The sequence below is a fragment of the Larus michahellis genome, chromosome 24 (assembly GCF_964199755.1).
Source record: "Larus michahellis chromosome 24, bLarMic1.1, whole genome shotgun sequence".
NCBI classification, from domain to species: domain Eukaryota; kingdom Metazoa; phylum Chordata; class Aves; order Charadriiformes; family Laridae; genus Larus; species Larus michahellis.
In genome coordinates this window covers 4,270,102-4,284,707 of record NC_133919.1, presented here as the reverse complement: position 1 = coordinate 4,284,707, position 14,606 = coordinate 4,270,102, and the positions used below count along the sequence as shown (strand labels likewise).

Below are 14,606 nucleotides of genomic sequence, written 5' to 3'. Positions count from 1 at the left end.
TGTCTTTTCAGCATAGGAACTTTGCCAAAGGTCATGCTCATCTGGCTGTCTTCTTCAGTGCAAAAGTTTGACTCAAAAAAGGCTTTTTCTTTTTTGGCTACATGAACTTTGTTCTCATTTTTTGTTTACCATAAGAAAATAGCAGTCTAGTTTAAAACCTGCTTTAGTTGCCATAATACTTTTGCTAAAATGCAGTACTGTAGTCTCCTTTTCAAACTAATATTACAGTAAAATAGCCAATTGTGACCACTTGTTAAATCTCAAAAAACTAAGCATGCAATAATAAATTCCCCCACATCCCCGTGCGCTTCACAGTGTCTGTCTTTACGCCTGGGTAAAAGTGAGGAAGAATGAAAAACGTAGCCATTATGCAAGTTTTTATTTCATCCCTGTTGAGAGGTCTCAGGTGGAATAGAAGTGAGGTCTAGGGCTTCTCTTTGCCGTAACCTAAGGCTAGCCCACCGCTGGCAACTCGGGGAGGTCCAGGATGCTGTTCACGAGTCCAGTCCACGGGACTGGGTTGACTGGGGGGGATGGTCATGAACTCCCAGACTAACGTCTTTGCAGCTCATGTCATTTCCCAGGACAAAGCAAGATTGGTTATTTTTCAGGTAATTGTTTCAGTTTTTAAAATGCTGTGCTTTCTTACTTCAAGTACTGTCATGCAAACAGAGTTTGGGAAGTTCCACACTGTTCTGTAGGAATATTTGTCCCATCAAACACAAACGTTTCATTGGTTCGTCTTGCTTAACTGAACTTTTTTGCTCTGTACACAACTTTGACTTTCACGGAGAGATCGCAGCAGGAGAAGAGTTTGACGGTCCTGTGTGAACCCGTAACTGCAACACAGGTTTCAGAACTGAAGGTGTTAATTTAAATTCTCAAAAACGTGACCTTTCTTAATTCCTTTTTGAATTGGGTCACGTAACCCAATTGTTGTGTGACCGAACCATCTGCTGGGATGCTCGGGCTCAGTTTGCAGTGCCACCGTCCTGTTCGCTTTTTGCGAGGCCCCGACCCCACGTTGGTTTGTGCTGGCAGACAGGAACGAGCTCCTGCACTGCAGGAGAAGCTGCTTCGATTATTCTGTATCGGGCAGCTGAGAGCGGTTTGACCGCAGAGGTTTAGGACTCTGCTGGATGACTGCACGAGTGCCCGCCTGACGAGGGCCGGGGACCGTCCATGCGCCCCAGGCTCGCTGCCAGGGCACCTGAAAGAGCCTTTTGTTTCACCCATTGAGGTCATAGAAGTGAAAGCAAATTCCTGGCAGATTTAGCTCTTTCCTGGAACCTGCTATGGATGAATAAAGCATTGAAAATAAAAAGTAATTTTGGAGTAAATTGTAAGGAAAACATTACAATTTTTATTTTCCAGTGGTGAGGGTATGCATGTTAATTTACATGAAACCACAGACTATTGCTGGAGGAGCATAAAGGCACTTGCTAAGATTTAGAAAAGCCGGGAAAGTCAGATACGGGACTGAAACCCCATCCTTAGTCACTTTTCTTGCTGCAATTTGGTGACATGCTATTCCAACAAAATGATAGAAGAACATGTTAATCTTGGCTAAAACTAACCTAGTGCTTGTGTCGGGCTTCAGTCTTGTATTAACCAAGTATGTAATGGGTTAGTTTCCCTCTTTTGGGAAGAGGTTAGGTGTGACAGTAAATTTCAGAATAGAGACGAAATCTGCAATGACAGTAGTAATTTCTGTCTAAAATGAGTTTCAGTTATTGCTGAAGATACAGATCATCTCGAAGTCCTTCTGCAACATCTGTGAATGTGTTTGCCAAGTCTGAATTCATTCTTAAGTCTCTTTTGGTAAAGGTCGTAGGAACCGCCTTGGATACTATTTTCAAAATGCGATTTCCCACCTTGCATGAGTGGTGCGTGCAGATTTTGTTCTCTGCGCTAAATCATTGTATTCACGTGTGCACAGAAAAGCTCAGAAGAGAGTGCCGACACCGAAGCGTTTACTGTAAGGCGCAGAGTTGTGCTCAGTTTTGTCGGTTATTTGCTGCTGTCCCTTCGGTAGCTGGCGTTCGATCACTCCTCCTGGGCCAGCGCCTGCAGGTCCTGCCGCCGCTCCTCAGGGTTTGCCTGGGGCTGCTGGAGTTCGATGGTGTCTGTAAGGTTCCGTCACCGAGGCCGGAGGCAGCTCCCCTCTGCCGCCTTCCTCACCCAGCAGCTCCCGTCCAAGCCGGCAGCGTCCCTCGCTGGTGACAAAGGTTTAAACCTTGGCTACGACGGCAGAGCACAAAATACGGCGTCGTGGAGGGCTCTTCCCTGTGCCTGCCACTAACAAACAAAATGTTCTGGGAGGATTCTGCTCTTCTGCCTTTCCGACGTCGAGAGGCCCTCGCAGAATTTGGCAGGGTGCCTGGGAGCGGCTCTTTTTTCTCCTGGGGATTTGTGAATGTGAGCGTGTGCGACTTACAAACCTTTTTGTTTCAGGAAAGTATCTCAGACAAAAGAGAATTGACTTCCAGCTGCCTTACGACATCCTCTGGCAGTGGAAACACAATCAGGTACAAGATAAAAAGTTACTGGCTTGCCAAGATTATGATCAGGAGTCTTAGAAAGAAAATAGGAGGACTCTTATGTGAAAGCTTTGTTTATATATCCTGTATATTTATGAATATTCTTGTTGCTGCCACTGTATGAGGAAGAAAGGGATTTGCCTGTGTATTTAATGTGAAGAGTTTCCATTATTCCGTCTCTTGCAAAATAGCAATCCTGCGGGTTTCTGCTGAAGAAAGTCCTTGATTTTGCTGCAGACTTTTATTCTGGTAGCGAGCCGGCGTCCTGCCCTCATCTCCTTTCAGACGCCTCGGGAGAATTCAGATGTTCTGCCAACAGCAGCGAGAAATTTCAGGCCTTATTTTTCTTGGATCAGTCCCAGCAGAGTGGAATTTATTTTTCACTTGCAAGCTGAAATTTTCATACTGAGGAAAAAAGAGAAACTGCCTAACAGTCTCATTCTCTTTAAAGAGCTTTAAATATGTGCAAACCTAAAAATAGGAATATTTTTTTCCCTGAGAAGTTTCCACCAAGTGATTTAGCAGAGGACTGAAGGTGGGAGGGTAAATCTGTCCCCAGCTCTACAGCAAGAAAGCGCTCCCAAACATGTAACTTCAGCATGTACATGAGCAAGACAAATCCCGGGTGGTTGTGGCTCCAGCTACTCTGTGAAACACCACCAAAATCTGGTCTTAAAGCAGCGATCGTGGACATTTCAGCCAGGGACAGTTTCTAGCCGTGTATTGAAGATTACTTCCATCTGCTTATCTTACCTATTCAATGTTGCATAGCTAATAAATATATACGGTCTGTTTCCTCACCATTTTCCATACCTACCTAGAATAGTGAAAGCCCTCGCAGAGTACTTCTGTTTGTAGGGGCGTTGGGTGGGTTGGTCGGTGCCTATTGCCACGTACGTTACTGAGGGAGGGCTAATAGCACAGTAAATGTGGGTGAAATATGTAATAATTGGAAATTAAAGCTTTCCTTAAAGCTTGTTTGAAAGGATCGAACGTATACGAAATTATGAAATGTGATCTGTGCATCCCTGTTCCCTCCAGTCATCTCCATCGGCAGAGGAAGTCTCTCTAATTAGGAGACGAATCTGCGTTTCTCTTGGCTCCTACCTGTGGTCACCGTTTTCACAGAATCATTTAGGTTGGAAAAGACCCTTAAGGTCATTGAGTCCAACCGTTTTGATAAGCACCTTAAGTTTCTTTTTCGCTTTTTTAAGGGTTGGCACGTGGTAATTCCACCAAAGTTGCTTTCTCCAAAGTAGATTTAAATAATTACTCTTCGGTATTGAAAGGACAGCATTGTTCCAGATAGTCTGTCCTCGTGATACCTGTTATCCATATTGCTCTGTACGGAGAGTATGGAAAGAATAAACAATATGTTAGAAAAACTGCTCGCTTATCTCATTGAGCCAAAGTTCTGCTTATTCAGATCCTTTTTCTTGACCTATTTGGTAACGTAGCTGGAGCCTAAAGAAGAAAATGCAGACGGATTTTCTAGTAATGTTTACAAAACTGTTACGTATGCACAGAACATCATTTCCCTGATTCTTTTGAATAACAGATGCGCTTATGCAATGTATTAACATCTTGTTTCTCTTCCTTTTAGCTGTATAAAAAGCCAGATGTCCCACTTTATAAAAAAATCCGTTCTAGTAAGTAAAATCTTATTACTGAAATGTGTGAACTGTGGAATTTTCACCATGACACCCCTCCTTTCTGCCGTGCTCTTCATCCTACCGAAGACACTGCCACCCTCCTTTTTTGCTTTATGTAATTGGAATGAAAATATTATAGATAAATAGTTCTACTTTTTCACCTGGAAAGAATTCTTTTCCCTGTTTGGGTTTGTTTTTTTGTTGTTTTTTTTTTCTCCAGATGTCTATGTGGATGTCAAGCCCCTCTCTGGCTATGAGGCCACTACCTGCAATTGTAAGAAACCAGATGATGACAACGGAAAGGGCTGCGTGGAGGACTGTCTTAACAGGTTAGAAATGGGTTGGAATCATAGAATCATAGAGTGGTTTGGGTTGGAAGGGGCCGTTAAAGGTCATCTAGTCCAACCCTCGAGTTGACTGGTTCCGATAAGAGAATTTCAATAGATGTATTATTTCACATCAGCTACTAGTATCTTAAGAAAAGAGCTGTGATGGGTGCAACCCCAGTAATAAAAGTATTGTTACAGAGTGTCCAGGGGAGCTTTCTGCTGCATGTATGCTCCACTGCCTCTTACTTCAGAGGAAGATCCCATGAAAAGCTCCTTTCTGCTCTTTCAGTAGCAGCGAGAACCAGGCTGGGAATCTTGGTGTGAATTATACCTTGCAAACAAGAAGCATTTTAGTTCTTTAATAACTTTTGTTTAACAGAGGAATTTTTTTTTTTTTTCTTGTATGATGGATCTGAAGGTATGCTCTTCTCCTTCCTTTAACTTCTTTGTTTTTTATTTTAGGATGATCTTTGCTGAGTGTTCACCCAACACCTGCCCTTGTGGTGAACAGTGTTGTAATCAGCGGATACAGAGGCATGAATGGGTGCAGTGCCTGGAAAGGTTCCGGGCTGAGGAGAAAGGATGGGGTATTCGTACCAAAGAACCCCTGAAAGCAGGACAGTTTATCATTGAATATCTGGGAGAAGTTGTTAGTGAGCAAGAATTCAGGTAGAAATATTTATTTGCTGCTTTGGCATGGAAGGCTCAATAAATAGCATCTGTTCTCATTGCTGGGAAATCCTTAGACAGAAACAAAGGGGGAAGTAAGGGGGGGGGGGGGAAATGCTTTTCTGGTCACAGCCACCAGAAGGAAGGCTTAGAATTCACCTTTTTTGATCAACCGAGTTTTTCTCAGTAAAATAGAGAGGAACGATTAGTGTTTGGAATGCATCATCTGCCACATCTGCTCTGTAAATGCCCGATGCCACAAGTGAACGTGAATTTGACGAAATTACGAGCCCTGTGCAGGATTTGAACTCTGCAAGGTAGAACTGAGGGACAGGAAGGGAAGCGGGCTTTTGCAGATAGGTATAAAGAAAAAAGACCCAGTGGGAGCATTAATAACCAACGAAAGAAAGAAATTGCTTTCTTGTTAACATCATAGCACCCTAGGGCCACTGAGGTTGGAGGGACATACTTGCCGCTCTCCGAGCTCCATCAGAAAACAAGCGCAATCTTGTCGTTCAGAGACAACTGCGAACACAGCCGACTCGGTACTGGTGCTCCCTTGCTAACGAGAGGTAGCTGTAATCCATGGACGTCATTGCAGAGATTGTGTCCGGTCCCAGATGATGGAAGGGAGGAGCTGATTGTTGTACACATGCGTACATATACACACCAAAGAATGTATACTTGCATTTTCTCTTCCGTACACAGGTTACCAACATGAAATGTATACAAATAATCTGCAGAACCCAAAAGGGAGCATTCCAGAAGAGCAAATTTCTAAATTCTAATCCAAGCTCTGTCAATGGCCTTGACTTATAAAAATAGGTATAATAATGGTTTTCCTCCATCTGTAGGTGTACGGTTCTATAAAATATAAAAGATTATAATTGCTTTTTCCTCAAAACCCTCTCTCAGAATTCTCGAACGCGCTATTACTATGTTACTCCCTGTTGGCTTTGCAGCAACAAGCAGAATGACAAATAACTTTCCTGTGTTGCTTCCTAGGAACCGGATGATTGAACAGTACCATAATCACAGTGATCATTACTGCCTGAATTTAGACAGTGGAATGGTGATAGATAGTTATCGTATGGGCAATGAGGCTCGTTTTATCAACCACAGCTGTAATCCTAACTGTGAGATGCAGAAATGGTAAGAAAACCATATTCTATTTACTGGAAGACTGATATGGCAGTGACTAAGATATAGATAACCAGATCATCTGAGAGAATCTGACCTAAAATTAGGGAGGGGAAGCGAGCTGAACAGTGTAAATAATATTTACTGTCATGCTTGCATTGCACAAGAGGCGTAACGTAATGTTTTCAAGTGTTGGACGTTTTGGAGACGGGATCCAAGTTCTCTGGCAAGGCAAATCCAACGCTGTTGTTTGTCATACTGTTAACCTGCTAGAAATTTTGAAGCCTGGGTAATGCCGTAAAATAATCTACATGTATATATTATTTCCTTCTGGCAATTCAAATATTTTTTTAAAGCAGGCAAAGAGGGAAGTAGTCTGATTTCGGCACACCCTGTGTCATACCTGTTCTATGGTATCAGAAAAAATCCAGTGCCAGACTAGTAGGAAGTACTTCTGAGCGGTTTGTAGTGAATAACTTACAGTGAAATAGCAGGTGGTGGTAAGAGGAATCGGCTCTGGTGGCAGCAGAGTAGCTTGGAATTCTCAGATAACTCTAGTGGACTTCAGCAACAGTAATCACGTTTTAAATTTTAAAATCCAACACAAAGAACAAGTAAAAGAATTGGAGCGGCAGTTCATTTTAGTACCTTCTGTGAAAAGAGGTGTGGTGTTCAGTGTGAGCTTTGATTTAGGCTGAGGGCCGCAGTCTTGGCGGTTGATCGGTAGATCTGCTGTGAGAGCCAGTACAGTTTGTAGCTTCTCTATTTGAAGCACAACTTCCTACTCGTTGTAAATGCAGTGTTCCCTTTATTGGCTTTCAAAGTTTATTGTAAGAGATAAACAAGAGAACGGTAACAGAGAAGAACAAGCACAACGCAGGGCACAGCAGAAGTGTTTCCTCCTGTCGCGAACACTTCCACTGAGCGGACAAAGACAAGTTTCTTTTTAATGATTGGGAATATTTTATTGTACTTTCCCCGCAGGTCTGTTAATGGTGTTTACCGAATTGGATTGTATGCGCTTAAAGACATGCCTGCTGGTACTGAATTGACTTACGACTACAATTTTCATTCATTTAACGTTGAAAAACAGGTAGGGATCACAGTGCAAGACCTCGAAAAGACGCACCAAGGGCAAACAGTTCTGTACAGTTGAAGGCCAATTATCAAAACCTGTTGTGTTGTATTTGACGGAACAGGTGGTTTATAATATTGAGAGATAATTTAGAGATAATTTCAATATTTTGGATTTTATTTAAAATAATTTATCTTTTTTTTTTTTTTTCACCTTACCTTTTCTAAAGCAACTCTGCAAATGTGGTTTTGACAAATGCAGAGGAATAATTGGGGGTAAAAGTCAGCGAATGAATGGACTTTCAAGCAAAAGCAACCAGCCTGTGAGCACCCACAGAAGGCCTGGGCGGTCGAAAGAGAAAAGGAAGTCAAAGCACAAACTAAAGAAGAGAGTAAGTAGCGAAGACAGCTTTTTTCGTGGATAAAGGTTAATAGGCGATCAGTTTGTGCCATCAGACCAAAAAACTGTATTTGTATATTTTAAACTTCAGAGAAATGCTATAGAGAAATACTAAAGGTTCTCTCTTGGGAACTACTTTTACGGCTTTGCTGAGCTCTTGGCACAGTTTTTCCTGTCTATCAGAATGATCTCTTTTCCAGAGGGGCCACATGCCGGAGGAACCCAGTGAAAGTGTGAATGCACCCACACGGCTGACACCACAGCTGCAGATGAAACCCATGTCTAACAGAGAAAGGTAAGGAATGATTTCGGTGGGATTTTCCTCAGAAATGAAGTGTTGTGCAAATGTTAAAACTATATTTTTCTGTAAGATAGGACATCATGAAATGTCTGAGTGAGCAGTTCTTAGTTCTTTAACCAGTTAGGGTGGGATTCCTCTCCACTGAGGAGAGAGGTACAGAAGAGTACCTCTAAATATCTGTCTTTTTCCCCATATCAAGGAACTAATTTTACAGTAAGAAGGTGATTCTTGAAAGTTTTTCTAATTTCTGTAGGAATTTTGTGCTAAAACACCATGTATTTTTGGTACGAAACTGGGAAAAGATTCGACAAAAGCAAGAGGAAGTGAAGCAAGTCAGCGATAATATCCACACCACATCGCTGTACACCCGCTGGAACGGGATCTGTCGGGATGACGGCAACATCAAATCTGGTGAGGCCAACACAGGTTCTCCAGGTTGCTCCATGGAGCACCTACATGACGTGCCCATGAAGCTTTTAAGCTCACTGTGTGTATAAATCAGTTGTAGAGTTACTACAAGATCCACGTACCTTTTGTAATACACCCGGGGAATGCTGTACAGATGAAATACCTATATAAGTGTCTGTGTGTGTGTGCCCCTTACGCAGCAGAGTCAGACAGAAGCCCTTTCACTATTTCAGTGTATTTTTTGCATTATGAGATTCTGTAGTTTCCTCTGAAACACTTCATGCTGTTTCCCTAAGAACGAGAACTTTGTACTGTATAAACCATTTGTCCGGTTGCTAGATTCACCCGTGTTCCTCCAGCAGCCCCGATGTCTCAAGTCCTGGTAGAAGTTGTCCTGTCTCACGTTTCATCAAGAGTGGCTTAGCAGAGGAGGAGGATTTAACATTTTCCGTGGTTGGACCCCTACAGAGAAGGGCTGCTTTCTGCTTTCTGTATCCCTAACCCAGAAACAGTTGCACTGACTTTGAAAATTGTCATTTATCCCCATAATTCAATGGATTTCAGGCCTTCAGAGAACAAAGCTTGTTGGCATGCGGTCAGTTATGTGAATGGTACAGAATATGACTATCAGAAAAAAGGTATTAATCCTGCTCCAAAAACAGCACTCTATTTGTAGGACTGTAGTCTTCACAGCCATGCAGGGTTTGGTCCCCACTCTCAGGTACAGGAGAAGTCGGGAAGCGAGTGTTTTGGGTGAATTCAATGACATGCTTTATTTGCTCCAGCAACATCAAATGCTTTAATAACCAGCCTAACCACTTAGGTGAGCTCTAGGCAGTGAGAGCCAGCGGGGGAATACGAAACTGAAGCCTTTTGCTGTTACAGTCGCTTAGAAAACATGTTCATTTTAATGATTGGCGATGGAGTTGATGGATCGAAAAAGATGCTGCAATTTGATCTTTAATTTTTTGTTTAGAGCTAATTCTTTTTTGCCCTCTTTCAGATGTCTTCATGACCCAGTTTTCAGCCCTTCAGACCTCCCGCTCTGTGAGAACACGACGCTTGGCAGCAGCTGAAGAGAACATTGAAGTGGCTCGTGCTGCCCGCCTAGCACAGATCTTCAAGGAAATATGTGATAGTATCATATCCTATAAAGGTGAAGGTGACACTCCTAAAAAGGTCTCCATGGAGACTTTTTCAGCCTCTGGAACAATGGACTCTGACTAGAAAATACTAGAAAAAAAGGAGTTTATTTCAGGATGTTAAATAACCTTCCTTTTATTTTTTTTTTCTTTTTTTTGTTTTCCTGCTACCAGTATAATCGCTTTGCTTTATCCTCAAGCCCTTCCTTTGCCATCAGAGTCTGCAGTTGTTGCTATCCTTTTAAATTGATTCTTCAGTAGTTCATCGCACTGGTACAATTGACAGACTTGCAAGGAAGCTCTCCTCTGTTTGATACGTGTCGTCCGATTACAGCAACCAACTTCTAGAAATACAACAGCATTTCAATTCCCTGTGCCTCAGATAGTAGAAGAGCCTTTTTTTAACCGAGATTATATGTTAGTTACTTGTCTTTTTAAGTTTTTCTCAAGTAAATGTTGGTAAACTGTGTGTTCCTGTTACAGATTCCTCCAGGCAGGCTCTGGCAGCTCCTCTCCTGAACCTGCCCCCAAAGAAAAAGTAAGTACTTGCTTCTCAGAGCAACCCATATTTTTCTATAATGGATTTGCACAGCTTTGAATTGCTAGGGAAAATGACGTTGTGCATACCTTCCCATTTTAGAAATGCAGACTATTATGAGAAGATCTCTGACCCATTGGACCTTGCCACAATTGAGAAACAGATCTTGACTGGCTATTATAAAACTGTGGAAGCTTTTGATGGGGACATGCTGAAGGTCTTCCGGAACGCAGAGGTGAGGCTCTTTCTGGCCTTAAAGCTATCGCATAGACAGTGGGGTTACACCCTCATTTAATGCTCTTGACTTACAGCAATAAAAGAAGAAAAATATTTTAGAGAAAGCGAACTTGTGATGATCTGTTTCTGATGAACGGACCTTGATAGCAGTTCATGTGCTTCAGCTCACTCCTAGGGCTCTGTGGTTGCCTTTAGTCGGTCAAGAACACGCGTGAATAGCTAACCTAAAGCAGTTCCAGTGTCTTTTGGAAGAGGTATCTTGTTCTTCAGTGTCGTACGTGAGATACGTGGACGTGCTGTTCAGAAGGAAGCAGGTGGGCAGGTGTATTCCACACATGTGGCTGCAGCTTTAGTGAAGACACCTTTAAGGGGGAATGCACCAAAAGCGTGGAACCTGGGGAAAAAAATATTTTTGTTTCTTTGTTTTGTTTTTATTCAGAAATATTATGGCAGAAAATCTCCAACTGGGCGTGATGTATGCCGGCTACGGAAAGCATATTATAACGCTCGCCACGAGGCATCTGCCCAAATTGATGAAATTGTGGGAGAAACAGCAAGTGAAGCTGACAGCAGCGAGACATCGGTCTGTGAAAAAGAAAATGGTCATGAGAAGGACGAGGATGTGATCCGTTGCATTTGTGGCCTTTACAAAGATGAAGGACTCATGATCCAGTGTGAAAAGTGCATGGTGAGGCAGGGGGAACACGCAACGGAGCCTGGTGCTCTTTTTCCATCCTTCATAACCAGTTGAACTTTTACCAGGAGTTTCCACGTAGCTCGTAGCATTAGTTACCTCTTCAGGCTTTCATTTCCTCTCTAAAGGAATGGAGAGGTTCTGTTTTCACAGAGGAAATGCAGCTTGCATTTCTGAAACTGCCAGCAACTGCTGTCTTCGGGCAAATTAATTTGAACAATTCTGGGCTTTTACACTAACAGTTGCATGGGGATCTTGTCTGTCTTCTGACATAATGTGAAATAGTTCAAATGGGAAGCTTGTTTTCTCGCTTTCCTTAGCATTTTTTGAGAAAATGCAATTTCTTAAATAAAACCTGTCACAGGAATTTCTAACTGGGGTGGTTTTGTTCCCTAGGTCTGGCAGCACTGTGACTGTATGGGTGTGAATTCGGATGTTGAACACTACCTGTGTGAGCAGTGTGAACCTCGATCCGTGAATAGGGTAAAAAAAAAAAAAAAAGCCTCCTCTTTATTACTACAGTTATAAACTAAAGCAGCTCTTGCGTTTATATTTGTTGAGGTTGGCAAGACCAGTGTGAGATTCTCACTTTATCCTGTAGCTTCCTTGGTTTAGATTTAATCACATTAAGTGCCAGTTCTTCTTCTCTATCCACTTCTGCGTATTTCCAAAAGGATTTCAGCCCCATTTTTGCACTGATGATGGTGGGTGTCTCAGGATTTCCTTCCCTTTTTCTTTTTTCATCCAGGAGGTTCCCATGATTCCTCGTCCCCATTATGCCCAGCCTGGCTGTGTTTATTATATATGCTTATTACGGGATGATCTGCTGCTGCGCCAAGGTATGTGCTAACTCTGGCGGCTGCTGTGATTTCCATCAGATAAGAGCGTGCAGAGATTTCTGGCATCAGCCCGTTCGAAATGCTTTTATCTTCTTACACGTAGAAAGCTGCACTCTTTGCTATTATGGGAGTGACCCACAGTAAGAGTTCTCACAGGCTGGTTGTGAAGAAACAGTAATTACCTTGAGCACAGACAGGGCTCTCCTCCTGGCCAGAGAAGGAAGATGCTGAGCCAACTTCTGGTAGTTAACATTTAGAAGTAAAGGCACAGGCGGCTATTAGGCCTTCGGTATTTAGGCTACAGATACACACAGGGTTAGAAAGAAGCCTATATAATTATTAAGAGAACTGCTCTTGAATGGGTGAAACCGGTTGGTGTGTTTACTAGAGGGGAATGGGAGACTCTTCAGGAAAATGGAGAATTAAAAAAAAAAAAAAGGTCAAAGAACAGTGTGTTCTTTACTCCCTCTGCAGGATTCGAGAATTGGCATTCAGTCTTCACTGTTGCTCTGCACGGTGTATCCTGTCTAGAGTTCAGTGATTTGGTTTTCTCATTTCTTGTTTTGTGCTGGGTCCCTTGCTGGAGAGGAGCTCCCTTCCTAGGGTCATATCCGTACTTACTTGTATGTTTTCTGTTAAAATGGATTATGTTTTACCTGGGGTTTGCGGCATCTTCCACTCACTCATAGCATTAAGGTGACTTTTGTCAATGACACGTTATATTTCATTTGCATACCTCTAACCTGATCTTGGTGACCTGACGTAGAGAAATGTTAGTCCTTACGTGGGTAAACTCCATGTGCCATCGGCAGAGGACAAGGGAGACCAAACTGCCACTGTTGGGCCCCAAATGCCCCTGCAGTTACTACCGTGAATAGCCTAAGCAAGGTGTATAACCAGAAGGTGCTAGAAAGGAATACACAGAGGAGAGAAAGGGGAAATCTGTGGATTCATTGCTGGTCTCAACTTCTCCACCAAAGGTTCTGGGGCACAACACCTGCCTGTAGAAATCGTGATGAAGGCACACAGACATATAAAGCATCTTGGAGACAGTAGAAGAAACAGGTTTTTACTCCCTCTGGTTTCTAAAAGGTCATGTAATTTACAGATTCCAAGGTAAAAGAGACCATAGTGACCTTCAGTCCTGCAGGCACGTAGACTATTACGCATTTCCTACGTGTTGTGTATTAGAAAGAGGCCGATCCAAGGATAAAGGCTGAAGGTGCTTTTGACCATTGCCTTCCTTTGTAAGTTTGTCCACCCTCGCTGCTGGGGAGTTGTGGCTGTACGTTGAATTAGTTTGTCTTCCAGAGAACTCATGTTTTTGAGGAACGAGGCTGAAAAGCTTCCAACTGTGTGAGTGCACACACGTGACTGTGGTCACATCCCTCTAAATACTGAGGGCCCTTCAGTCTCTGGTTACGGGACTTGTTTTTTAATTTCTTGCTAATTCTACTTGATGTTCTTGAGTTATATATTACGGATGCGCTTCCTCTGCAAAAATTACCTAACACACAAAACCAGGAGGTTATGCAAATAGATCTGATCAATTGGTCCATCACATCCTGCGGAGTGAACAAAAGGTGCGACCTCAGATGCGAGTTGGTAAACAGAAGTCAAAATGGATCTCGGAAAACCCACATAGCCAGAAACTGTCATGTGTCATTACCGTTGGTGCACCAGCAATGGCAGCCCCGTCTCTTCCTTGAAAACACGGAACTGTAAACTCCCTTTTTGAGACAGAGGGGTGGCTGTTTCAGTAGTTACTAACATCTGGAGAAACTTGAATTGAAATCAGTCTTCCTGATCCTTAGGGCAAGAGAGTGTCCGTGTACTAGAGTCGCTTCATTCTCATGGAAGAGGTAGGGAAGAAGAGTTGAAAGTAGCTAATTTAAAATAACAGCCAAAAATAGATGGACTTATTTACCTTCTGCTTGGGGTCAGCAGCTGCCCTCAGCGTGTACCTTACTTTTTTTTTTTTCTCTACAAGTCTTTTAAAGACGTTCAGGAAGTGGGTTCCTTAAAAGTAATCCTTAACTTACTAAAAAGAAGATACTATCCCAGCTTTAGTTCAGATAGTGAGAAGAGCTCACACAAATGGTGAGTGCAGGCTAATCACCAGCGAATACACGCTGAATCTTTGAAGAGCCTGCGCTCTGCTCGCTGGTGTGCAAGCCTCCGTCACTCTGTCTTCAGTCCGGTTTTTACTTGATGAAGTTAGAATAAAGCTCTTATCTCTCCTTACTACAACTACAGCTTCTGTTTCATAGGGATCCTGGTATACTAGAAGCTGGCTTCGTGGTCGTAGGCAGATGTCAGTGCTTTAAATCGGATGATTATTTTAATAGCGCAACGTGTTGTGCTCCACTGTCACAGTGACAGGTGACAACATAACACCTTAAAGCGATTTTTGCGCATGAGGAGTCCTTAGGAGCATCTTCTAAACTTACATACACGAGATTGATAATGAGATTATATTGACAAAAATATAATTACAGGTCCTTCTCTTTAATCCTAAATTTGGCTATAAGCTAAGGGAGGTGTTCACGAGCCTGGGGCCACGTTGCACTTGGTGGTTCCCCAGCATCTTTTTACTACGCTGTGGAAGTAACAGAGACCAAACCTGCTACTTAAATGACAGTA

At 42.7% G+C, this 14,606-nt stretch overlaps 1 protein-coding gene across 2 annotated transcripts in view; it reads left to right on the top strand.

The window, feature by feature from the left end:
* ASH1L (ASH1 like histone lysine methyltransferase) overlaps window positions 1-14,606 on the top strand; it is a 63,835-nt gene that overhangs the window by 41,108 nt on the left and 8,121 nt on the right. For both annotated transcript variants that reach the window (XM_074566801.1, XM_074566802.1), the window contains 15 exons: window positions 2,455-2,528; window positions 4,144-4,189; window positions 4,413-4,521; window positions 4,984-5,190; window positions 6,196-6,342; window positions 7,315-7,423; window positions 7,635-7,796; window positions 8,005-8,099; window positions 8,359-8,516; window positions 9,517-9,669; window positions 10,139-10,193; window positions 10,296-10,428; window positions 10,870-11,118; window positions 11,521-11,607; window positions 11,873-11,963. In XM_074566801.1, coding sequence (XP_074422902.1) covers window positions 2,455-2,528; window positions 4,144-4,189; window positions 4,413-4,521; window positions 4,984-5,190; window positions 6,196-6,342; window positions 7,315-7,423; window positions 7,635-7,796; window positions 8,005-8,099; window positions 8,359-8,516; window positions 9,517-9,669; window positions 10,139-10,193; window positions 10,296-10,428; window positions 10,870-11,118; window positions 11,521-11,607; window positions 11,873-11,963 — 1,875 coding nt within the window. The remainder of the gene's footprint in view (window positions 1-2,454; window positions 2,529-4,143; window positions 4,190-4,412; window positions 4,522-4,983; window positions 5,191-6,195; window positions 6,343-7,314; window positions 7,424-7,634; window positions 7,797-8,004; window positions 8,100-8,358; window positions 8,517-9,516; window positions 9,670-10,138; window positions 10,194-10,295; window positions 10,429-10,869; window positions 11,119-11,520; window positions 11,608-11,872; window positions 11,964-14,606) is intronic.